General features: G+C 37.6%; 1 protein-coding gene across 1 annotated transcript; it reads left to right on the forward strand.

Annotated features, from left to right (window-relative positions):
* On the forward strand, nt 1–26,776 carry DIS3 (DIS3 homolog, exosome endoribonuclease and 3'-5' exoribonuclease). Its single transcript, XM_007526707.3, has 21 exons — nt 1–330; nt 1,291–1,448; nt 2,728–2,921; nt 4,340–4,413; nt 6,408–6,575; nt 7,803–7,967; nt 9,339–9,452; nt 9,694–9,831; nt 10,405–10,551; nt 11,172–11,288; nt 11,932–12,033; nt 13,329–13,393; nt 13,477–13,561; nt 14,986–15,113; nt 18,109–18,195; nt 20,175–20,331; nt 22,338–22,552; nt 22,762–22,930; nt 23,023–23,181; nt 24,705–24,827; nt 25,432–26,776. The coding sequence occupies exons 1-21, from the start codon at nt 103–105 to the stop codon at nt 25,516–25,518; spliced, it is 2,880 nt and encodes a 959-aa protein (XP_007526769.1). The 5' UTR covers nt 1–102; the 3' UTR covers nt 25,519–26,776.
* Nucleotides 26,777–27,537: the final 761 nt, after the last annotated feature.

Raw genomic sequence — 27,537 nt, forward strand, 5'->3', positions numbered from 1 at the left:
GCGAGACTTGTATTCTAATATCCGGGAAGCAGATGTCTTGTGCTCTGCGCCTATCTCAACAGCTTTCACTGTTCGAGTGGAGATTATCCTCCGGGAAGCAAGATGCTCAAGTCCAAGACTTTCTTAAAAAAGACGCGAGCGGGAGGCGTGATGAAGATCGTGCGCGAGCACTACCTGCGGGACGACATCGGCTGCGGGGCGCCCGGGTGCTCGGCATGCAGCGGTGCTCAGGAGGGGCCAGCCCTGGAGCTGCAGCCTGTGGACCAGGCGAGCTGCCTCTGCCCGCGGCCGCACTATTTGCTGCCTGACACCAACGTATTGCTGCATCAGGTGCGTCGGTAGGTGGTATGTGCGGCCCCACTTTGGAGAATGTGCCTAGATCGGTAGGGAAACCGGGGTCCAAGGAAGAGGGTCTTGTGCGACGTCCCAAGAACTTAGGGGGAGGCAAATCCCATAGGGAACCAGGATGAGATTGCCTTCCTTGTGCTTCTCCCCACCTCGCCTCCCTCCCCCTTTCTTGGAGTCGTTAAAAACCCTTTAAGACCCATTAACTTTCTTATTCCTTGTGTCTCTTAGATTGTAAGTGTCTGGAGGCCTGGGACCTGGGCTTTTGTGGCCTCCAGCCTGCGACCCCCAGGCAACTTGTAAGTGCCTGCTGACGAAAACTGTGGGCCACTATATTTCATTATAATAGACTTGACGTTATCAAGTTTTGTTAACTAGACTGTCCACATTGCCATTTCTGTAATAGGCCTGAAGGGTTTTCTAGAGCAAAACAACTCCTTCGCTTAATGTTTAGTGTTTTCTATTTTCGTGAGGTTTTTTATATTTATATTTATTTATTTACCAGAGCACTGCTCAGCTCTGGTTTATGGTGGTGCAGAGGATTGAACCTGGGACTTTGGAGCCTTAGGCATGGGAATCTGCATAACCATTATGCTATCTACCCCTGCCCTATTTAAAAATTTTTTTTTTTTTACTTATATAAAGGAAACATTGACAAAACCATAGGATAAGGGGTACAACGCCACACAGTTCCCACCACCAGAACTTCGCATCCGCTCCCCTGATAGCTTTCGTATTCTTTATCCCTCTGGGAGTATGGATCCAAGGTCACTGTGGGATGCAGAAGGTGGAAGGTCTGGCTTCTGTAATTGCTTCCCCGCTGAACATGGGTGTTGACAGGTCGATTCATACTCCCAGCCTGTCTTTCATGAGGTTTTAGAACCTGTAGAAATACTTTGTAAGTGATCATAGGAAAAAATAACTTTTCTTTTTCTTTCTTAAAAGATTGATGTTCTTGAGGACCCTGCCATCAGGAATGTAATTGTGCTACAAACAGTTCTCCAGGAAGTGAGAAATCGGAGTGCACCTGTTTATAAACGAATCCGAGATGTAACTAATAACCAAGAGAAGCATTTCTATACATTCACCAATGAGCATCATAGGTAGGGTAAAGTTATGCTTATTCCCAGAAAACTATAATTAACTAAATTTGGTAGAGAACCCAGGGCAGTAAATAATCTGTTAGTCACATTTTACTGGTTTACAATACTGTGGAATTTCAAGAGTACTGTTTGACACAGTACCCCCTCTTGCACCACTAAAACTCCATTACTATCACTACTGAAGTGGACCCCTCTGGCATTTCTTCCCAGCCTTGTCCTTCCCTTCTGTTAACTACTTTATAGTTCACAAACTTGAGTTTTGGTGGTGGGGGCCATTACTCGATTTTAATGTTATCTTTAGAATGAACTGAGGACCTCAAACATATATATATAATATCAGTGCTGCAGAGTGGCCTCCCAAAGTCCCTCCCCCCATTTTTTAATTCTCTTTTCTCTCCTCCTTCTATTCCTTCTCCTCCTCCTTTTCTTCTTCCTGTTCTATCCTTCTTTACCAGAGCATTGCTCAGCTCTCCTCCTCCTTTTCTTCTTTACTGGAGCATTGCTCAGCTCTGGTTTATGGTGGTCCTGGAGATTGAACATGAGACCTTGGGTGCCTCAAGCATGAAAGTCTTTTGGGATAACCGTTATGTTGTCAATCCCAGCCTAAACAATTCTCTGTACGTGGAGAGATATCAGAGCACTGCTCCACTTGCTTTGTGTTGTCCATAGTGCCCTTGTAGTGCTGGGTATCAACTTCAGGGCCTCACCCACAGCAATGCATGTGCCGCCGGGAGCTGTGGAACTGTGCAGACATGAAGCAGGGGGAAAAAAGTTTGAATAGAAGCTCTTTTCCTTTTTTTCTTTTTCTTTTTGACCCGAGCCATACTCAGCTTTGTTTATAGTGGTGTCATGGATTGAATCTGGGCATGAAAGTCTTTTGCATAACTACTATGCTATTTCCCTAGCCCCATAAGTTATTCTTTCTTAAATGTAATTCTGAGTGCATTGAAGAGCAAAAGTAGCTTCACTGACTTTTTAAATTTAATATATATATATATATTTTTTTTTTTTAATTTGATAGGACAGTGAGAAATTGGGTGAGAAGGGAGAAAGAGAGACACCTGCAGCCCTGCTTCACTGCTTGTGAAGTTTCCCCCCTGCAGATGGGCACCAGGTGTTTGAACCTGGGTCTTACACATGCTAACATGTGTACTCGGTTGGTTGTGCCACCACCTGGCCTCTGCTTTACTGATTTTTTTTTAAGTTCCATGGTTTTGTGTCTTAAACATTTTTTTCATATTATTACTGCTGATTACATTTTTTTCCCCTTTCTATTTAGAGAAACTTATGTAGAACAAGAGCAAGGAGAAAATGCTAATGACAGGAATGATAGAGCCATTCGAGTAGCTGCAAAGTGGTACAATGAACATTTGAAGAAAATATCAGCAGAGAATCAGCTGCAAGTAATCTTCATAACAAATGACAGAAAAAACAAAGAGAAAGCCTTAGAAGAAGGAATACCAGCTTTCACTTGTAAGTCTTAAGTGGAGAGCTATTAGTTCATCACGGCAAATGCATGTGAAAACTAGTATCAGGAACAGTAGGCAGCTCACCCAGTACAGCACATCTTACCATGCGATGGACCCAAGTTCAGCCCTGGCCTGTCTCATGAGAGCACTTATGGCAGAGTGTGTGTTTAGGGGGGTGGGCGGGAGAGCTTTAAGAAAGGCACAGCAATGAGTTTCTAAGTTTTTTTTTATTATTATTATCTTTATTTATGGGATAGGGCTAGCCAGAAATTGAGAGGGTAGAGGGAAGAGAGAGAGGGAGAGAGAGACAGAGAGAGACTTGCAGCCCTGCTTTACCACCTTCAATGCTTCCCCTCTGCAGGTGGGGACCAGGGTCTCAAAAACCCAGGTCCTTATACATTGTAACATGCACACTCAACCAGCTGTGCTACAACCCAGCCCCTCAGCAGTGAATTTCCAAGCCAAGTAAATTGTGGTGATCATTTACTACTTTGTTCACAACCTATAAATTCCACCATAGCTTTGTGGACTTGGATTAGCAATAACAGCTCAGAGCTATGTGTTAGCCATTGCCTCTGCATGGGCTTGACCATATCCATATATCTGGGTTGTTGTGCCCCCACCCCCCAAATTGATAGATAAGTTGTGACAAGCAAGGTTAAGTTGATTTTTTTTTTTCCCCTCTCAAATTATTTTATTGTAGAGATAATGGTTTATAGTATAGTTTTTGACATGGGTTAAATTTCTCATCTCACCATGATAGGTATCTGTAAAACATTCTCTTTTTTCCTTCAGAAGCATTTTAATTTTTCCTACTTTTTATTTGTTAATAGTGGGTTATAAGATTGTAAAATTACAGTGTGTAGCTCCACACTACACCCACCATCAAAATTCTGTGTCCCCATTCTTTTACCTCCCCAAAATAATCACCATAGTTCTCACAAGTCTTAGAAACAGTTTGCTTGTATAATTATTTTTCTTTCTTTAAAAAAAAAAAAATTAGTGATTTAGTAATGATTAACTAAATTATGAGATAGCAGGGACACAGTTCTAAAGAGTTCCCACCACCAGAGTTCCTTATCCCTTCCCCTCCATTGGAAAATTTCTATTCTTTATCCCTCTGGGAATATGGACCAAAGATCTTTATTGGGAGCAGAGGGTGAAAGGTTTGGCTTCTGTAATTGCTTCTCCACTGGACATGGGCAGTGACAGGTTGATCCATACTCCCAGCTTGTTTCTAATCATTTCTAGTGGGGTAGGGCTCTGGGGAGGTGAAACTTCACTCTTATCCCCCAGCTTGGGTCCTTTTCCATCATCAGGCACTTATACCCTAACACCCTCTTCTGCTCGTCCCACAGCCTCCTTGTTCTTCCATTTCTGAGAAGAGTTGATTTATTAAGAACAATATAACTTATATTTTAGGTGAAGAATATGTGAAGAGCCTGACTGCTAACCCTGAGCTCATAGATCGTCTCGCTTGTTTGTCTGAAGAAGGGGTATGTGTGAATTCATTTATTTTTGTTTTGAAAAAGGTGAAAATAGGGTGGGGATATATAGCATAATGTTTATTTAAGGAGACTGTCACGCCTAAGGCTCCTAAGTCCTTGGTTCAATTCCCCACCCCACCATAAGCCAGAGCTGAGCAGTGCTCTGGTTAAAAAAAAAAAAAAAAAAGTTGAAAATATACATTGCAACGGACCTTCATGCGTGAAGTTAAAGTGACTTCCATATTTATAAAAAAGAATATTCCCTTCATCACATTTTTTTTAAAAGTAGCATTAGTGTAGAAGAAGAAATAAGTTTAGTATTGGTCATATACAGTATTTGATTAAGTACGATTATGTGGTTATTGTAAAAGAGGAAATGACAATTCTGTGTTTTTCAAAATCAAACCATGGAACATCTTGGTCTTTAAGTATTAGATTGCTTTTGAGCAAGGGAGTTAAGCTCCTTGTCACTACTCAAAGGAGAACAGAGTGGGTATGGCTTGTCCTCTAGAATACAGAAGCAGTGGGAGGATATTTTACAAATTAGGCTCTCATAAGTAGCAGGTAAGGTAGTGAGAAGTAGTGAGATTTGTTTGGGGTCTGCTGTTTTATCGGAGAGATTTTTTTCAGGCTTGGTGATGAATTGTGTAAGTCAGTGAGGGCGAATGGGTATCCCTAGGTGCTTTACCTATGTAAGTAGAGCCACATAGTAGTGTTTTTGTTCCTGGATGGTGGGGAAAATGGTATTAAATAGGAAAATCTGAAATACGGATTTAGACACCTTAAGTTTGAGATAGCTGTTAACGTATCAGTAGTTGACTGTACAAGGCTTTGGCTCATGAGGAAGGTTAGGACTAGAGATAAACATTGAAAATCATCAACACATTAGGTGATAATATAAACCTAGTCTAATGCACGATGATATTTCACACCAGAGTGCACAAAAGAATTATTGTGAATCTGCTTCTTCACCTACACTCTTTTTCATGAATTCATTATAGTCAGCTTTCATCCCAGTTCTGTAGAGATGCAAGTAGTTGGGTAGATTCAGTGGTGAGAAGATAAAAGTAGATCTCTACTGACTGCTTGTGATTCTCAGTGTGGAAATTGAGGCCTTCATTTGAGAGTAGGCAGTGACAAGGAGTTAAGTGTTAACCAAAAAAGCACAAAGTTGTAAAAGTAATTCCTTAGAATGTGAAAAATGTTAGAATTGGCAAAGGAAATTGAGGTTACCAGTATGAGCTTCTGACAGCTGCTATGATATGATCTAAAACACTGTTCCAAACTGTTCCAATCTAATCCAAAAAACTGTTCCAATCTAATCCACACTATATCCAGAACTATTTAAAATAGCTAAACTAAAACCCTTGTGCCTTATTTTGAGACATTTAGGGCAGAGAGAAGTGTTATGCAGAGTTTCCTAGGGACACACATCTGTGACTATAAACACCTAAGTATAGTGGAATTAAAATATTTATGTAAGATGTCCTAAGAGTAGGAAGCGGAGGTTGGGCGGTGGCGTAGTGGGTTAAGCGCATGTGGCGCAAAGCACAAGGACCGGGGTAAGGATCCCGGTTCAAGCCCCCAGCTCCCCACCTGCAGGGGAGTCACTTCACAAGCAGGTCTGCAGGTGTCTATCTTTCTCTCCCCCTCTCTGTCTTCCCCTCCTCTCTCCATTTCTCTCTGTCCTATCCAACAACGAACAACATCAACAATGGCAATAATAATAATCACAACGAGGCTATAACAACAAGGACAACAAAAGGGGGAAAAATGGCCTCCAGGAGTGGTGGATTCATGGTGCAGGCACCGAGCCCAGCAGTAAACCTGGAGGAAAAAAAAAGAGTAGGAAGCATTTTTTCCCCTCATTGTGCTATAATCTCTCAAATTTATAAAGTGATTTATGCCATAATTTGAATGATGTTCAAAATTACCTTGTAATAGCTATATGCTGAATAAGCAGAATACTCTCATACTAACTATGATTTTTGCTTTCTTTACAGAATGAAATAGAAAGTGGAAAAATAATATTTTCAGAGCATCTTCCCTTAAGTAAGCTGCAGCAAGGTATAAAATCTGGTACATACCTTCAAGGGACATTTAGAGCTAGCAGGGAAAATTACCTAGAAGCTACAGTATGGGTTCATGGAGACACTGAAGAAAATAAAGAGGCAAGTGTGTACATAAATTTCTTATACACTGATATCTTTTTGTTCATTAATTTCTTTTACTAGAGAATATGTGAGAATTTTTAAAAGATTTATGTATCTATTTTAGATGGAGACAGAGAAATTGAGGGGGGGAAGCGGGAGGAAGAGGAGGAGGAGAGAGACCTCTAACACTACTTCACTACTTGTGAAGCTTTCCTTATATAGGTGGCTGGAACCCAGGTATGCATGGTGACATGTGCACTGAACCAGAGTGTACCACCACCTGGCCCCAGAATGTATGAAACATTACATTTGCTTTATTCTTTAAGTTTATCATCTCGAAGGCAGTTAATGTGGGAAGTCATAGATTAAATTGATTGCCTCTATTTTGAGTACTATCGCTAGCTGTGGCAGGTGAAGATACCATTACACAATATATAGTTGTTCCCCAGGGCTTCATGCTCTCTAAAGTGATTGGCAGTCATTTTGGAGGTGCTCACTCTTTTTTTTTTTTTTTTTAATTTCTTTATTGGGAAAGGAGGTGCTCACTCTTTACAAGCTACTGTTTCTGTTTTGCAAAGTTCATTTCTGTCAAGTCTTCAACCCAGCTTAATAATATAGATGTTCTCTTTATTTTACCAATAAGGACTCTAAGACCTAGAGGGGTTAAGAATATTTTCTGGGGGTCTGGCAGTAGCGCAGCGGGTTAAGCACATATGGCACAGAGCACAAGGACCAGAGTAAGGATCCCAGTTCGAGTCCCCAGCTCCCCATCTGCAGGGGAGTCGCTTCACAAGTGGTGAAGCTGGTCTGCAGGTATCTATCTTTCTCTCCCCGTCTTCCCCTTCTCTCTCCATTTCTCTCTGTTGTATCCAACAACAGTGACAACAATAATAACAGTAACCACAACAATGATAAAATAACAAGGGCAACAAAAAGGGGGAAAATGGCCTACAGGAGCAGTGGATTCGAGGTGCACTAAGCCCCAGCAATAACCCTGGAGGCAAAAAAAAGTTTCCAAGGTCTCTTGGTATGGCTGTAAGAATCATGATGAAATTGGAATCAGGGTCCACATTTTCTAGCCATGATTTTTCCAGATATCAAGTAGGAGGCGTTTAGGGTCTTATAAAGGGGGAGAGATAGTTACATTCAGATTATATCTAAATGCCTATTTGATAATAGTCTCTCCCTCCGCTTCTTTTTTTTTCTAAAACTGTTTGGTTATGTGCCATTTACTGTTTTACACAGATCATTTTACAAGGGCTTAGAAATTTAAACCGAGCTGTTCATGAAGACATTGTAGCAGTGGAGCTTCTGCCCAAGAATCAGTGGGTTGCACCATCTTCTGTGGTTCTACATGATGAAGGTCAGCATGAAGATGATGTGGAGAAAGAAGAGGAAAGGGAATGCATTGTATGAAACTGAGCAGGTTTTATTTTTATCTAATTCGTGCTAAATAATTACTTGACATACTTAAGTCTTCAAGAAAACTAAAGCTTTATTGCTTTTGGAATTATTAAGAGTTCTATAGATTTAATAATCTGATATGCAGATGATTTTCCCCCCTCTAAATACTTACAGTCTTCTAAAATGTTTTATTTTGCTTGAATTAAAAAAAAAAAGTTAGGTAGAGAGACCACACAGTAATTATGCAAAAAAGACTGTTATGCCTGAGGCTCTCCTGTCTGTGGTTCAATCCCCCACACCACTGGAAGCCAGCCAGAGCAGAGCAATGCTTTGGTAAAAAATATATATAAATAAATATGTTGAGTATGAAACTTAACTCTGACATTCAGGTACACACTGCTTTAATTAATGAGTTTAAGTAAATACAAATGATAGTTTTTAATTCTTTTAATGTAATGTTTTATGTAATTCTTCAGCCTTTATATAAACTCTCAGGCATTATATTTGGGCTTACTTAAGTCTTGTCTCTGGGCTGGCATGATAGTTTACCTGGAAGCATACCTGTTTTGTTATGCACTTGACCCAGGTTCAAGCCCTCTCCCCACGTTACTGTTGTTTCCTTGTCACCCTGTCTTTCTCTATAGAAAGGTGACACAAAGCTGTGAAATCCTGACAAGCACAAAATCCTTTTCTATGTAGAGATTGCTATTTCATTGTTATTAAGAGCTAAATTGTATCTGATAGGCTCTCTTTCCCTAGTTTAGAATTATACGAATAATATAAATGGTTACATCTCTTCCTTTTCCATAACTTCAGTTTTCCATTTCCATGAATTGTATTGAGCTCTCTGGAGTTTTACAACATCCTTTCAGAGAACAAATCAAAGAAATGTATTATAGTGAGGTGAAAATTTGGAATGGTTCTTTTGCTAATTTCTAACAAGCAGTGTTCTGTTTTCTAGTTTTATTTTGAATAAGAAAGAATCTTGGAAGATTCATCTCCCTTTTTAATGAATTAGTAAATGGCACACAACTGATTAGTGCAAATTAGAACTAAGAACCGCCTGTTATTTCTCAGACACTCATGTTTGTTTTAGTCAGTAAATCCTTGTGTTTATACTTAGAACTGAATTTTTAGCATGCTTATTTAGTTACACCTTTATTATGTTTTCATCATGTTTTAATTGTTAAATGCACTCTCCATAATTGATTCAACATATTTTTCCATAGAACTTTGACACATCAAGATTCTGTAGTTTATGTCATAATTTATAGCCTGAAAATATTAGTGTCCATAATCATATTCTACTTTCGAAGAGAAATAGCCTCATGTATAGAAGAACAATAACTGACTTTTTTTTTTTTTTTTTACTCTTAGCTTAAGACTACTGTAAATGAAAAAATGTTAAAGCCTACAGGTAGAATTGTAGGAATAATAAAAAGGAATTGGAGACCATATTGTGGCATGCTTTCCAAGTCTGATATTAAAGAGGTAAGTAAAGTTATTTTGTAATAGCCTTACCTCTTCCCCAGCATCATCCACAGATGTGTGTATGTGTATAAAATTCTTTTCCCTGGGCTAGGGAGATCGCATAATATTTATGCAGATGCCTTTCATGTCTGAGGCTTTGGAATTCCAGGTTCAATTCCCAGCACCACTTTTAAAAAGCCAGTCTTTCTCATTAAAATTACATATATATACTTAAAAAAATCTTTTTCTATTTTTTATTTAGTCAAGAAGACATCTCTTTACACCTGCTGATAAAAGAATCCCTCGCATTAGGATAGAAACCAGACAGGCTTCTACCTTAGAAGGACGAAGAATTATTGTTGCTATTGATGGTTGGCCCAGAAATTCTAGATATCCAAACGTAAGCATATATTATTAATTTTATTTTTAGGATTTTTAATTTAAAATTGGGTAAAATTGTTGCTTTGGGTAAAAATAGAATCTACTTTTGTACAAAATGTATACTGATTTCACAAAGCACCTTATAACTAGTATATCCTATCTGGAAATTAATTTTGTAAGGCTATTATAAATTATTATATTAAGTTTTATGAAACACCATTGTAAATCACTTTCACTTAGTTTCCAGATAGGTAACTTTCAGTGATTAAGACTATAAAAATAGTACTTGAGATCTCGACAGATTCTGATAAATTTTGAAGCTAATATAGTTGAAGCATATTTTACATTTGAAAGGGTAATAGGAAGTAAGTAATTTTTGGTATATAAACTCAGCCTTCACAGTTTCCATCATAAATCAGTTGAGAAATTTTAATTTATCAATGGGTCATTAAAAAAACAAGTTATACTAGCACTCAGAAATATACCAAGGTGATGATGCATAAATGCTCAAGAACTTCATATGATGATAAGATAGAAGTTACCAAGCATGAAACTCTAACATATCTCTCTCTGTAATTCCTTTTGGCTTTAGGGACACTTTGTAAAAAATTTGGGTGATGTCGGAGAGAAAGAGACTGAAACAGAAGTTTTGTTACTGGAACATGATGTCCCCCATCAGCCTTTCTCACAGGCTGTTCTCAGCTTTCTACCAAAGATGCCCTGGAGCATTACTGAAAAGGTATGTTGACAAGAACTTAGGTGATAGAGAAATAACTCACTAGGTAGGACACCTGCCTCGCCACACACTTGGCTTAGGTTTGAGTCTCGCTGATGTATGGGAATACTCCTACCCCTAAGGAAGCTCTAGTGCTGTGGTATCTTTTTTCTGAATGAAAAAACAGACTGGGATTAGTGAAATTGTGTGTGTGCAAGGCACTGGCTCATGGTGGGCAGGGGGAGTGGTGAGTGAATTTGGAGTGAAGTGTGCATTTTCTAGGTAAGCTCTCTTCTGGCCCCCTATAGTGACTTTTTAAATTACTGTATCTGGACTAATTTTGTTTTATTTCTGTATTTTAAAAACATTAGAAACCATAGTGTTTACCTCCACTACATTTAGTCAATATACTACTCTTAGGTATAATAGAATCATTTTTACTGAAAGATCAGTTTTTTGGGGGGACTAGTACTAACATGTCAGATTATGCAAAGGAAGCCACAGCTACATAATATGATTTGTGAGTTATCAAGGAAGAAAACTTTATGTAGATAGAGAGATCGTTGATTTTTGTTTGTTTGCTTGTTTTAAGAGCCTTGTCACACTTGTTCTACCAACATAGTTTATAACATGGCACCTTCTAGGACATGAAAAACCGAGAAGACCTTAGACACCTGTGTGTTTGTAGCGTGGACCCGCCAGGATGTACTGATATAGATGATGCTCTGCATTGCAGACAACTTGAAAATGGAAACTTGGAGGTATCTGAATAATCTGCTTCAGTCAATTTCTCTGCAGTCTGAACTTCTGTGAATTATTTATAAAAGCTGGGTTGGGTGGGGGTAGATAGCATAATGGTTATGCAAAGAAACTCATGCCTGAGACTGCAAAGTCCCAGGTTCAATCCCCTGTACCACCATAAGTCGGGGCTGAGTAGTGCTCTGGTGTTTCTCACTGTGTCTTTCTCTCTCTGCATCTTTCTCAAAAATATAAATAAATAAATAAATAAATAAATAAATAAAATGCTTTATAAAATATTAAAGAAAAAAAGAAGCCTATCGATTATAGCTGCAGTGACTACTGGGCATATGCCAGAAACTGAAATGGTAAATGTTACTGAGGCCTTTTTCAGTTCAACTAAATTTCTTTTTAAATCTCCACTAATTATTGCACCAAAGTTAAAAGGCTCTGGGGTGGGATGGAAGGTTCAGGTCCTGGAACATGATGGCAGAGGAGGACCTAGTGGAATTGTTACGTGGAATTGTTAAGTGGAAATGTTATGCATGTGCAAACTATTGTATTTAATATACTGTAAACTATTAATCCCTCAATAAATAAATAAATGTCCATTAGTATGTTCTCCAACTTAAACATACTGACATCTTTTATTTTTGTCTTTTAAAGGTTGGTGTTCATATTGCTGATGTTAGCCATTTTATTAGGCCAGGAAATGCTTTAGATCAAGAATCAGCAAGAAGGGGAACAACTGTGTATCTTTGTGAAAAGGTAAATGGATTAACTCTAAAATGCCATGAAAATGGATCTGTCAGTATTTAGTGAATACCTTTATGAAAGTTGTTCATAGTGATTTTGCAAAAATTATGGATTTTTGCAAAATCTGTGGGTTCTTTTTTGAGAAGTTTCACTTTACAATAGTACATGAATTACAGTATAAAATATAAGAATTAAGTTTAAAATACTAAAAAAAATTGCAGTGTATATTTATTTTTACAGTGTCTATTTTGAGTGGCCCAACTAAGAAGTAAAATGTAGCATTTATATCTATGACTAACTAGTTAAATGTATTTTTTTTTAAAAAAGATTTATGTATATGAGAGAGAAAATTAAGGCATCACTGGCATATATGATGCCAAGAACCAGACTTTGTCTTCAGACATGAAGGTCACTGCAAACCTCCTGGGCTCCTATTTTTGCTTTTTCATATATTTTGTTAGTTTACCAGCTTATTGTTTACCAGTGTGATCTAATTAACTTGCAGAATAAAATGAGAAAGTAAGAGTAAAGTTTAGCTTAAGCTGTCAAGAAATCATTTAAGTTCTTTTTAACTTTTTTCCCCAAAATACTATCTTTTTAAAACACCTTGTAACTTTTGTTATTTATTGGTGAATGATCCAATTATAGCACTTGTAGGGTTTGTATCTGTTATCTAACACACACCAATTCTTCACATGGAGATTTCACACTTTCAGGGGACAACTAAATAGTGTTAAAGGACTTAAAGAAACTTAGATTTATACACATGAAGTCTGGTTTTCTTTCACTGCTTACATTTGTAACAATTGGTGTGAATATTTTGTTACAAATAAACTTATTTCACATTTCCTCAATTTAGTCACAAAGACTGGAATACTCCTTTTTTTTTTGCCTTCAGGGTTAGGTGTCTGCACCATGAAACCACTGCTCCTGGAGGCTTTTTTTTTTTTTTTTTCCTTTTTGTTGCCCTTGTTATTTTATTATTGTGGTTATTGTTGTTGTTGGAAAGGACAAAGAGAAACAGAGAGAGGAGGGGAAGACAGAGGGGGGGAGAAAAAGATAGACACCTGCAGACCTGCTTCACTGCTTGTGAAGCAACCCCCCTGCAGGTGAGGAGCTGGGGGCTCGAACTGGGATCCTTATGACGGTCTTTGTGCTTTGTATCATGTGCTCTTATCCTGCTGTGCTACTACTGCCCAACCCCCCCTTTCTTTTTCTTGCTAAGTAATGCTATTTGAGTATAGCACCTCTCTTAATTTGTATGAATATGGCTAAGTAATCTCTTGTTCTGTTTTTATTTGTTTTAGAGAATTGACATGGTTCCAGAGTTGCTTAGCTCTAACTTATGTTCCCTAAGATCTAACGTTGACAGGTATTTACACATTCTTATCTTCATAAGAATGTAGTACTTACTACTTTAACTCGAACTCATACATACTATGTTTTCTTCCATAGATTGGCATTTTCATGTATTTGGGAAATGAACCACAATGCTGAAATTTTAAAAACAAAGTTTACCAAAAGTGTCATTAATTCAAAGGTTGGTTTCATTTTTAATTTTTGGATTGGTTTCATTTATTGCACAAGAGTTAGAGTTTCACATGAGAGAAAGAGAAGCCAGAGCACCTCCAGTATGTGGCACAGGGTCTGAATGGGGAGCCAGCCTCTGGCATGCAAGTTCTAGGTTCCTCTAAGTGAATTATTCCCACCCCCCTTTTATTTATCTATTTAAATTTGCTGCTTCTCCCCCACCACCCTTGTAATGTACTGGAGTGAGCACAGGGCCTCATGTATGCACCTCTACCTCTGATCCACATCATTGCCCAAATATTTTACTGTATATTTTTTTAATGAGAGAGACAGTGAGGTTTGGGGAGGTGGTAGAATGGCTATGCAAAAGACTTTTATTCCTGTCACTTTGAAGTCTTCAATTCAGTCAATCCCCAGCACCTCCATAAACTAGAGCTCAGCTGCACTTGTTAAAAACAACAAAATTCTGGGTGGGGGTAGATAGCATAATGGTTCTGCAAAGAGAAAAAATGTTTGAGGCACAAAGGCCCCAGGTTCATTCCTCCGCACCACCATAAACCAGAGCTGAACAGTGTTCTGGTAAAAAAAAAAAAAATTGAAAAAGAAATTGTATTAAAATGAGAGAGACAGGCTGTCAAGCACCAATCTACCATAAATGGAGTTCCACCTATCTATCCTCTTGGTGTTGTTATGGTGTTGGATCCAAACCAAAGACCTCACACATGCGAGTCATGCCCTCTCTCTGCTTACTTTAATACTGCTTACTTCATGCTCTTTAATTCTTGACACTATCTAGAAATGTTCATATGATAGCTATTCCATAACTATTTTTGAAAAAACTAAAAAGATAACCTTTTAATTTCAAGTTATCTTAACTCACAACTGATGAGTGTTTTAAAAGTAGATACGTAATCCATCCTCTTGTTCCTCACATTTCTCCATGGTAAAAATGCTATGAGTCACTCAGCTTATTTCCTAGGACTGCGTTCAATCACTTATTTCTGACTTTTACTTATGACACCTTTTAATATATAAAATGCTCCTTAGGAGGCATGAAATAGGAACAGAAACAACTTTGTATATTGGAATGGGAAATTAATTTTGTACCACTGTGATTTGTCTCAAATTTAGATATTTCATTGTGTTTAGTCAGTCTTCTGCAAAATATGCTGTATAAACTATTATAATTTTCTTTATTGCTTGCGAATATGTAGAGAGTAATAATGATCCTCTGGAAAGCATTCATTTTAAAATCAAGATAATAATATAGCCTTTTTTTTAATTTTGACATTACTTGTGTATTTGTATATTGACTAAAGTGTGAAATTCAAACTTAAACTATTTGCTACCAATACTGACATTCTTCTTTAACATAGAAATATGTAAGCTAAGTTTTATCACTGATGAAAGATGTATTAACATATGGTTCCCTAGGCTTCCCTTACTTATGCTGAAGCTCAAATGCGAATTGATTCAGCAGCCATGAATGATGATATTACCACCAGTCTCCGTGGGCTAAATAAACTAGCGAAGATTTTGAAAAAAAGAAGAATCGAAAATGGGTACAATTTCAAATATGTGTTAAGATGTGCCATAATTGATTCTGATATTAAGATAAAATGGTGGTAAACTCAAGTATATTATCATGGATAGTGAATTTCTTAGTAGCATGAATAGAGACACATAACTAGAGAACATCCTATTTCTTCTAGTTATCCTGTAAGCATTAGCAACTTGATTTCTGAGCTCGTATTTAGCCAGAAGTTCTCTGCTTATAATAATGTGCTAAAAAGGGGTTTGATTTGAAGATCTTGAAGAAAGTAATTCTTGGAAGGCAAGATGGTTTCAAGGTTTATACAGAAGATGGCTTGCATAAACATTTCAGAAACTATTTCTAAAGCAAAGCAAATAAGACAAGTTAACATCACATCCATTTTGGTTATTTTAATGTAAGACTTGCAATTTATAATGTATATTATTAGGTAACAGAAAAGGCATTTTTAACTTTAAAAAAGAGATTTTTTTAAAAAAAATATTTAAGGGAGTCGGGCGGTAGTGCAGCGGGTTAAGCACGTGGCGCAAAGCACAAGGACCGGCATAAGGATCCTGGTTCGAGCCCCCGGCCCGGCTCCCCACCTGCAGGGCAGTCGCTTCACAGGCGGTGAAGCAGGTCTGCAGGTGTCTGTCTTTCTCTCCCCCTCTCTGTCTTCCCCTCCTCTCTCCATTTCTCTCTGTCCTATCCAACAACAACAACGATAATAACTACAACAATAAAACAACAAGGGCAACAAAAGGGAATAAGTAAATTGAAAAAATAAATAAATAAATAAAAATATTTTAAAAATATTTATTCCCTTTTGTTGCCCATGTTGTTTTTATTGTTGTAGTTATTATTGTTGATGTCATTGTTGGATAGGACAGAGAGAGATGGAGAGAGGAGGGAAGGACAGAGGGGGAGAGAAAGATAGACACCTGCAGACCTGCTTCACTGCTTGTGAAGCGACTCCCCTGCAGGTGGGGAGCCAGGGCCTCGAACTGGGATGCTTATGTGATCCTTACGCTTCGCACCACCTGTGTTTAACCTGTTGCACTACTGCCTGACTCCCTAAAAAAGTTTATAATTTTGTGCATAGATAGTTGTCTACTTGTAAAATGTATCTTTGAATAGTATATCTTGCTTTTTTCAATCAATGTTTGCTAATATATCTGATAGAGAGTCTTGGTATATTACTGCACTGCAAGAAATAGATATTAAGATTTCCTTGCTACTAGTACTCCTTTTGTTGCAATTCTAAATAAAAGTGAGATTAGGAAGAAAAGCACGTGGTATCTCACTTGTCTTAATACCTTTTTTTCTTTCCTTCCTTGTGGAAATTTAATTTTCAAGGCAGAAATTGCCAGCTCATTAATGACATTTCCTCCCCTAAGAGCTTTGCTCAACTCTAGCTTATGGTGGTTGAACTTGGGACCTCTGGTGCCTCAGGCCTGAAAGGATTTTTGCATAACAATAGACTTTTTACATGGCATGCTTAGTATAGTGTGTTATTTAACACCACTATTACAGTTATCAGTGTTTATTTTCTACATTTAAGTCTTTGTTATACTTTATTTATTTAATATATGATAGAGACCGTGAGGAAAGGAAGAGAGAAAAAGAGAGAGACATCTACAGACATTGTTTCACCACTCAGGAAGCTTCCTTGCAAATGGGGACTGAGGGCTTGAACCCAGGCACTTGCACATTGTAACATGTGTGCTCAGCTGGGTGTACCACTACCTGGCCGTGACATCAGTGTTTGCAACATAGAAGTAGTCGTTTATCAATCTCCTCTCCATTGATTGCATCTAGGTGGAAGAAAATTTATTTTATTTTCTCAGAGAGAGTGTAATGGGACACCTATAGGACTATTCCACTATTCATAAAGCTTGCACATAAGGACTGGGGCATTGAACCCATGTTCTTGTGCATGGTAATGTACACCTACCAGGTATGTCACCACCTGGAAGGTATTTTATTATTATTATTTATTTATTTATTCCCTTTTGTTGCCCTTGTTGTTTTATTGTTGTAGTTATTATTGATGTCATCATTGTTGGATAGGACAGAGAAATGGAGAGAAGAGGGGAAGACAGAGAAGGGGAGAGAAAGATAGACACCTGCAGACCTGCTTCACCGCCTATGACTGTGAAGCGACTCCCCTGCAGGTGGGGAGCCGGGGGCTCAAACTGGGATCCTTATGCCGGTCCTTGTGCTTTGTGCCACATGCGCTTAACCTGCTGCACTACTGCCTGACTCCCAGAAAGTATTTTTATGCTGTGGATTTCATATGGCATTCATCTGCCCATGGACACTTTTCCATCTTCCATCCAGTACATTACTTTCTTACTTTTAAAAAAAAATTTTATTTATAAAAATAAAACACTGACTGAACCATAGGATAAGAGGGGTACAGCTTCTCAAAATTCCCACCACCAGAACTCTGTATCCCCTCCCCTCCCCTGATAGCTTTCCTATTCTTTAACCCTCTGGGAGTATGGGTTATTGGGGGATGCAGAAGGTGAAAGGTCTGGCTCCTGTAATTGCTTCCCTGCATCCAGTACATTACTTTCTATTGTAGATTAAATACTGCTAGGGATCTTTATTTGTAGTAAAACTCACTGGGCACAAGGAATATTAAAAAATCTCAGAAGCAAACGGAATGATACTTGGCTGCATTGCCATTATCTTCACTTCTTAAATGTATTTTAGATCTATAATATTGTTATATGTTATATGAAAATAAAACTTTGCCAATGGTCAAAAAGTCTTAGAAGGTGTAACTGTTAAGTACTTGCTATACTCATTTTATATTTGAAAAGAATCAGTTCCCCTACCTGCAGGGGGGAAGCTTCACGAGTGGTAAAGTGGAGCTGCAAGTGTCTGTCTCTCCCTCTCTGCCCCCCTCCTCTCTCAATCTCTCTCTGTCTCTATTCAATAATAAATTACTTTAAAAAAAGAATCAGTTCTAGACTTGTACCTATTACTGGCTCATTTGGGTAATTTGATTTCTTTTGTAGGGCTTTAACTCTTTCTTCTCCAGAAGTTCGATTTCACATGGACAGTGAAACTCATGATCCCATAGATCTGCAAACGAAAGAACTTAGGTATGCTTTTTTTTTTGATGGGTAGTGTATGTGTATGTATATGTATATGTATGTGTGTGTGTGTGTGTGTGTGTGTGTGTGTGTGTATTAATTCCTTTAAAAATCTTGGAATGAGGATGCTATGTAAACAGGATCAAATTATCTGTTAAACTGAGTTTTAATTGGGCACAGACTAAATATCTACAAATAATTGCTATATGTTAAATATCCCAGTTAGCTTCTGTAAATATAATCTCTTCATTGTAGTGATTTATTATTATTTATTTATATTATTATTATTGCCTCCAGACAGGGTTACTGCTGGGGCTCAGTGCCTGCGCTATGAATTCACCGCTCCTAAAGCCCATTTTTTCCCCTTTGTTGCCCTTGCTGTTCATCGTCGTCATTATTACTGTTCTTGTTGGGTAGGACAGAGAGAAGTCACAAGAGCGGGGTAAGACAGAGACGGGGAAAGATAGATAGACACCTGCAGACCTGCTTCACTGTTTTGTGAAGCGACCCCTCTGCAGGTAGGAGCGTCGGGGGCTCGAACCAGATCCTTATTATGGTCCTTGAGCTTTGCGCCATGTGCGCTTAACCCACTGCGCTACTGCTCAAACCCCTGACTTATTATTATAAGTTTCTTTTTAGCTAAAATATGTATAGCCTAGTGTCTAATTCTAAGTAGTCTTTATTTTTTACTTCTCCCATCCCAAAATGCTCTTAAAGATAAATTTATTTTACAAGATAAATTTATTTTACAGGAGTCAGAGCATCATTCTAGCATGCAGGCCCTGCACTATTAGTCTTGTAGCCTTTATTTTTTACAGATTTAAAGTTAAATAAAAATTTCTTGACGATCTGGCTCAGGAGATGGCACACTGGATAAAATGTTAGACTCTGTAGCATGAGGTCCAGAGTTCGATGCCTGCCATGCCATGTGATAGAGTGGTGTTCTAATTCTCCCTCATGCTGCTCTTTCTCATTACTTAAACAAATCATTTTTTAAAAATGAAGATATAGGGAGTCAGGCGGTAGCACAGCTGGTTAAGTGCATATGGCGCAAAGCGCAAGGACAGGCATAAGGATCCCGGTTTGAGCCCTCAGCTCCCCACCTGCAGGGGAGTCGCTTCACAGGCGGTGAAGCAGGTCAGCAGGTGTCTATCTTTCTCTCCTCCTCTCTGTCTTCCCCTCCTCTCTTCATTTCTCTCTATCCTATCCAACAACAACGACGTCAATAACAACAATAAAATAAGGGCAACAAAAGGGAATAAATAAAAAGTAAATAAATAAGCTTAAAAAGAGAAAAAATATATAATCAGTTTTATTAAATGGCAAGTTGGGCAGCATTCTATTAGAAAGTAAAGAATTGTTCAAATTGTTTTTCAAAATAGAAAATTTATAGACGAATAAAACATAAGAAAGTGAATTATTTCAGGCAAGTCCACTCTTCCTAGAAATTAATGGAAACTCTATACTCATTGGTTAAGAGCATATGTCTGGCATGGATTAAACTAGCTATACAGAACTTAAATATGCTAATTAAATTAGCTACTAATTCCTGCTTTGATGATGTGGGTCTTAGCATTATATTGTATCTTGTTTCTCTCCCCCCCTCCATAGAAATAAATAAAATATTTTTATATTCTTTAAAAAAATTCTTTGGATTCAGTAAAGGGAAGCAAAAAAAAAAAATGCTATTTTAGGTTATATATTAGTAAGCCTTTTTTTCCTTTTGTTATTTATTTGATAGAAACAGCCAGAAATCAAGAGGGAAGGAGTTGATAAAGAGGGAGAGAGATACATACAACACTGTTTTACCATTCGAGAAGCTTTTCCCCTGCAGGTGGGGGCTGGGGGCTTGAACCCAGGTCTTAAAAGTACCCATGTGCCCATTAATATGAATTCTTACATATGAAGTATTTCTGTGATCTTTTTGATAGAACCAATATATCAAAAATTCAGATTCTTTTTCTTTATGTGATTTCTTCCATTGGCAGAGAAACAAATTCCATGGTGGAAGAATTTATGTTACTTGCCAATATTTCTGTTGCAAGAAAAATTCATGAAGAGTTCTCTGAACATGCACTGCTTCGTAAACATCCTGTTCCTCCTCCATCTAACTATGATATTCTTATAAAGGCAGGTAAATCCAAGGTAAGATCATAGTTATTGAAATCATCTCTGTGTAGACTTCTGCCCAGTACACTTAATACTTTATATTCATTTCTCTATAGAAGTTTTGTTGCTTCTTGATACAAAAGAGCAGTTTTTTTTTTTTACTAAAAAACAAACAAAAAGGTCTAAATTGAGAAGTTATCTTTTTTCATATTGAAATCATGTTTAATAAGATCCTTTAATACCTGTGAAGAGCGACCTATACTAAAGCCAGATGTTGCAGGCTGGCTGTTATTGGCAATGTCTTGAATATACTGTAAGTTCTTCTATGTGTTCCTTATGACTGATTCATGCCTCCTCTGAACTGGTTTCTTCAGAGGTTTACATATATTCCAAATTCATGAAACACTAAGATGCCATTTATTTCCACCACGTGCGCTTAACCCGCTGTGCTACTGCCCGACTCCCAGATACCATTTATTTCCATTTATTTATTTTTACATAGAGACAGGCGGAGAAAGTGAGAGACCACCGACCAATTTTTCTTTCATTTCAGTGGGAGTTTGAATTTTTATAAGATGGAATATTTTTTTGGGGGGTGGGGGAATTAATGGTGTACAGTAAATACTGTTATTGGTACATGTATAAAATTTCTCAGTTTTATGCAGAACACTCACCCCCCAGAGCCCATTTTTAAATAAAGAGAAAAATGTAAAATATTGCCTAGGTTCAGGCCCCTGCTCCCCACCCCAAATTGGCAAGTTTTAAGTGCTGAGTGATAAAGCAGTGCTTTCTTTATTTCTCCCCTCACCTCTCAATTTCTTTATCTTATGAAATATAAGAACAATAAAAGTAGAAAAATGTAGAAAGGGCTTCAATTTCTTGGCTCCCACATAGCTCCTGCCTCTGATTAGTACACTTTTATTTAGGCATAATTACCCCTACTCATGGGGTGACTTTTAACTGTGTATATGACCAAAAGATCAGTAAGCTCTGCATGACTATATTCTTACGAGGTTACACTGATGTCTGATTTTGACTCTGAATTTGATGGTGGCTCTACTCCTCCCTACCCATACAAATAGAATTATCTTTGCTAGAATGCTTACACAGTAAATTAGGAATTTTCTTAATTTTTTTCCTCCCTAAGACCTGTAGAGTTAGGAGTATTTATGATATTTTTGCCTCATCTCTCAAATTCAACAGCCAAGACTGATATATCAGAGCACTGAGCTATAGTGGCCAATTGAAGGAAAATAACTGCAGAGAAAATTCAGTTTGAATTTTCCATATCCATTTTGTTTTTCTCTATGCCACTAAAGACTAAGCAAGCAGCAAATTAAACTTAGAAGAATATTACTACTGCTTCTACCACCATTCTCCTCCCCTTAAAACTTATTCAGGGGAGGGGGTGGGTTATGGAGATTGGGTGGTGGGAATTGTGTGGAGTTGTACCCCTCCTACCTTATGGTTTTGTTCATTAATCCTTAAATAAAAAATTAAAAAAAAAAACTTATTCAGGCCATGGATATTTCAGCACCTCTAAATGCACCTAGAAAATTGTAAGCTTTGATGTTCCACGTAACAATTAATTGCTTTTTATTTATTTAGAGGTTTTTTTTTTAATTATTCCCTTTTATTGCCCTTGTTTTTTAATTGTTGTAGTTATTATTGACGTCATTGTTGTTGGACAGGAGAGAGAGAAATGGAGAGAGGAGGGGAAGACAGGGGGAGACACCTGCAAACCTGCTTCACCGCCTGTGAAGCGACTCCCCTGCAGGTGGGGAGCCGGGGGCTTGAACCAGGATCCTTATGCCGGTCCTTGTGCTTTGCGCCACATGCGCTTAACCCGCTGCGCTACCGCCTGACTCCCAGTTAATTGCTTTTTAAAAACAAATGTTTTCAGTTCTCATAAGGATAAAAGGCATATACACTTTTAATGGTCAGAGGTGTCCTATTTGTCCAGTCTTGTTTCATTATATTTTGAAGACACAGTGAGACTGGTTTTAAAAATAATGTGGTCTTTCCCACTTCTTTATTCACAGAATTTGGAAATTAAAACTGATTCAGCTAAGTCTTTGGCTGACTCCTTGGACCGGGCAGATGCTCCCACTTTCCCATATCTCAACACTCTGTTAAGAATATTAGCCACACGCTGTATGATGCAAGCTGTGTACTTCTGCTCCGGAATGGATAATGATTTTCATCACTATGGCTTAGCATCCCCAATATACACACATTTCACCTCCCCCATCAGAAGGTATTTTTTCCTTAGTAAATAGAAAGTTCATGTGTGTTTGTGTATTTACTACAGCACTGCATGGCTCTGGTGTATGGTGCATCTTGGGACTGAATTTGGGACTTTAGAGCCTCAGGCATGAAAATCCTTTGCATAGCCATGTTGCTGTCTCCCATTTTTACCTTTAAAGACATTTCAATGCTGACATAATTTCTTCTCCATATACTTAGATATGCAGACATCATCGTTCATCGGTTGTTAGCTGTTGCTATTGGGGCTGACTGTACTTATCCAGAGTTGACAGACAAACACAAACTTGCAGACTTATGTAAAAATCTCAATTTCCGACACAAAATGGCTCAATATGCACAACGTGCATCAGTGGCTTTTCACACCCAGGTATGTCTTCTGTTGATAGTAGGAAAGGTGTTTTTGACCACTCACTTTTTATTTCAAAGTAATCCTTAATATGTTTTGATGTTGTTTTACAGCTGTTTTTCAAAAGCAAAGGAATAGTAAGCGAAGAAGCCTATATTCTGTTTGTGAGAAAGAATGCTATTGTGGTATTAATTCCAAAGTATGGCTTAGAAGGTACAGTCTTTTTTGAAGAAAAGGACAAACCAAATCCACGGCTTTTTTATGATGATGAGGTATAATATTTCTCATACTTTTATTTTGGAGCACTCACTTTTACGCCAATGGGTCTTTTTTGTTTTGTTTTTGGTTTTGGTGATGAACATTGGATTGGTCCTCACACATACAAAGCATGGAGTCTACCACTAAGGTACATTCCTGGCCCCACTAAGTTTGTCATTTTACTTATAATGTCTTCCCTCAGGGTATCTTGCCATTTACAGATACTGTCCTTGCCCATGTAAAAAAACCACCAAATTAGCACTTTGTCCTAAGTAAACAGATGGACTAAAGGGAAAACAGTCAAATATGGAATTTTTAAAACTCACTTCCAGTATCTAGTATCTGATACTTCTCTAAATTTAGTTGAAGTGCAAATGACTCAAATTGTAGTCCCTTGTGTGTCTCTTCTAGACTAATGACTAGTTTTTCTTTTATTTTTTTTTTTTTGTATTTTATGTAATTATGTATTGGATAGAGACAGAGAAGCTGAAAGGGGAGAGAGAGGGAGGGAGAGAGACACCAGCAACGTTACTTTGTTATTCACAAAGCTTCCTCACTTACAGGTGGGAACTGGGGGTTTGAACTTGGGTCCTTATTCATTGTGATAGGTGTCCTCAGCCATGTGTGCCACCACCAGCCCCCATATAGCTCGCCCCTTCCTTTTTTCCTTCCTTTCTTGAGATGGTTGAGGTTGACCTTTAACATACAGTTCCATAAATCAACATGCCTCAACACATACACACACAAAATATGCTTCAAATAATTCCTTCATGTCATTTTTTAAAATATTTATTTATTTACTTACTTATTGCCTCCAGGGTTATTGCTGGAGCTTGGTGCCTGTACTACGAATCCACTGCTCCAGGAAGCTATTTTTTCCCTTTTGTTGCCCTTGTTACCATTATTACTGTTATTATTGTTATTGCTTTTTTCTTTTTTTAATTACCTTTATTAGAGACAGCCAGAAGTCGAGAGGGGAAGGTAGAGAGGAAAAGAAACAGAGAGATAACCTGTATACATGCTTCACCACTCCTGAAGCTTTCCTCCTGCGGGTGGGGAGCCGGGGACTCATACCTGGGTCCTTGTGTATGATAACGTGCGCTCAACCAGGTGTGCCACCACTGGGCCCTCCAGTATCATTCTTTACAATCTCTAAGTTATGCTCATTCTGAGACCAATGGTTCTTTTTTGTATTTGCCTCTCTAAATGTATAAGTCTGTCCTTTGCATTGGCAAAACTTAAGTCCCTGAATAGTTTCTTTATGGAAAAAGTGTGCCCATAATTAGGGTATATTTTGAGCTTACTATGTTAATGCTTTTTTGTTATTTTGAACACCCATTTACTTATTGGTAATATTGAATTTTTTAAATTTAAACTTTGAAAGAGTGTGTGGCCCAGGTTTGAGCTTGACCCTCACATTGAGGCTTCGACTGATCTCTTTTCACACTCTAATAAAATAAAATTCAAATAGATATGAAACTATTAGCACAAATACTCTAAGAAAGCAGTTAAAAATAGTACAATGTGTTCTGTTTAGGTACCTTCACTTAAAGTAGAAGATATAGTGTTCCATATGTTTGATAAAGTTAAAGTGAAAATAGTATTAGATTCATCTAATCTTCAGCATCAGAAAATCCGGATGTCACTGGTAGAGCCACAGGTAAGAACAAACTCTATTACTGTCATGTTATGATAGAATTAACAGTACTCCTAGGGGCAGTCCACTTGTTTCTGTTTAATATTAGGAATCCTCTAGGTAGTCTGGAGTTGTAATAGTTGCACAGCAAATCAGTTTTCTCACTGATTTCTTTAGACCAGGGAATCCCAGGCAACTGGAATTTTGAAGGCCCTTTGGGAGGAAGTAGATCTCTTTCAGATCTACTAAGTACCTTTTCATTTTTAGTTTTGAAACACCCTCTTTGAAGAGATGTGTAGCTGTTTCATCTAAGATTAGGATCTTTTATTTTACCCTACCATTGCCAAAGGCTGCTGGTGTCCAGATATTTGCACTAAACATCCCATTGTCCAGATGGGCTAAATTAGAGGTGTTACAGTAAAAAACTTCCTACAGAGACTGTACTTTTCTTTTTTATTTTGAACTACTATTTAGTAATATAAAAAAATACATACATTTTATGTGGAAAACCTAACCTCTCCCTACCTTTGCATCCTTTTGAATTTGAAACTGTTAATGGAGAAAAGAATGAGATGTATTCCTTATTTATGTTTTCACTTATTTATTTCCCCTCTGGACTTGTATTTAGATACCAGGAATAAGTAATCCTACTGATGTGTCAAATATGGACACTAATGAACCAGAGAGAAAGAAGAAGAAGAAGTTTGAAAAGTAGCTGCTATCAACAAACTACTTCAAAGATTGGTTTCCTTTTTAAAAAGAAAAAAATTGAGACCATACCACTTTGAAATCTAAGAAGTGTGTGATAGTTTAAAGAGCATTTTCATACTGTAAAAATTTACATTTTTATTGACCTGTTAATGATGTCTGCCCTATCATACTGTTTCTGGGTTGAACCAAACTATGCAGAAAATTCAATTGAATATCTATCACTTAAATACTTAAATAGTGACAGAACAATAACTTCAGGGACCTGTAAGGAGTATTTAAATGAAACATTTATCTGATCATTGAAGAGCAGATTAATTTTATATAAGTGATTTGATTATTTAATATTGGCAGAAAAAATAATTTTCCTAAGGAGGAAAATTATTTTCTAGAAGCATGGAATAATCTATTTTTTCTAATTCTGGAAAGTTATCAGTGTTTGGAATAGCATTTTTTTTAACTCACAAAACGAGTTAAGTTCTATCAAGGATTTTAGTATTTCATCTCCTTTACTGTCTTGGATTTATGTAATTTACATTAAGTATCCCCTTACTGTTAAAGCCTTTTGCTTTTTTTTTTGTGTGTGTGTGTGTGTGTGGCCTCTAGGGTTATTGCTGGGGCTTGGTGCCTATACTATAAATGCTGCACTCCCAGTGGCCATTTTTCCCTTTTTGTTTGATAGGACAGAGAGAAATTGAGAGGAGAGGGAGACACCTGCCTCGCCACTTGTAAAAGGCCCCCGCTGCAGATGAGGAGCGGGGCTTGAAGCCGGGTCCTTGTGCGTGGTACTGTGTGTACTTAACCATATGCGCCACTGCCCACCTTGTGGCCACTGGACAACTGTACATGTGTGGGAATTGAATACTGTAGGAAGATAAAAAGTATAGGATATTTTGATCTGCTTGAAACAGAAATGCATTATTTTTAATATTAGTTAATACTTATCATCTTGAAAAAGAAAAACTTTTTAAAAATATATTAATACATATCGTCATTCTTTTGATCTTCAGCTCAAATCTCTTAGAAAGTAAAGCATTTGGGCATGAAGAAAGGCTGGATATGAAGACACCTACATTATGTTACTTACCTAAAGTAAAAAGGTAGATAATTTTTAAACAGCACAGGTATCAGATATGGAGGGTTGTGTAAAGGAGTTATTGAACAAACTGTTTTTTCAGTAAAAGCAACTATTTCCTTTGTTAAAGTAATGATTAAATGTGCATTTTCAAGATAATTTTGAAATAAAATTTCCTTAAAACACTTCACCTTCTTTTTGCATTCATGTTCTCCCAACCTCTCCTAGATACCTGGAAGACTGTTCAGTATATTTACTTGTAACAAATCCATCATGAATGTTTTCTTCAAATCAAAGAATATATGTAAAAGTTAAAATAATGACTTAACTTTGCTTATTCTATTTATAAAGTACCTATAGACTGCCAATTAAGTAAACTATCTTCAAAGGAGTTTGTAGTACAATGAGAGAAGACTGGCAAATGTTTAGTACAATGGATATAGTAAGTGGGAATTATTAGTGTATACAATCATCTAGGCATTTGGGAATTGTCCAGCCATACAATGACACACCTTGTATCAGTTCAAGACAGGTAGTCTTGTATCTAAGTGGCAAACTGAAATACTACAGGAAAATCAGGAAGCCTGGGAGTATGGATCGACCTATCAATGCCCATGTTCAGCAGGGAAGCAATTACAGAAGCCAGACCTTCCACCTTGGGTCCATACTCCCAGAGGGTTAAAGAATAGGAAAGCTATCAGGGGAGGAGGATGGGATACAGAGTTCTGGTGGTGGGAATTGTGTGAAGCTGTATACCTTTCATCCTATGGTTTTGTCAACGTTTCCTTTTCGTAAATAAAAAATTAAAAAAAAATAAACCAGGAAGCCTTTTTTATAAAGAAGCAGACATTGTAGATTGTACTAGCCTATCTGCTGCAACCATGGCACTCAGCTCTTTAGTATTTTATTTATTTCAGTAGAGACAGAGAAATCAAGAGGGGTTGGGAAGAT

This window comes from Erinaceus europaeus, chromosome 5, assembly GCF_950295315.1.
Source record: "Erinaceus europaeus chromosome 5, mEriEur2.1, whole genome shotgun sequence".
Classification (NCBI taxonomy): domain Eukaryota; kingdom Metazoa; phylum Chordata; class Mammalia; order Eulipotyphla; family Erinaceidae; genus Erinaceus; species Erinaceus europaeus.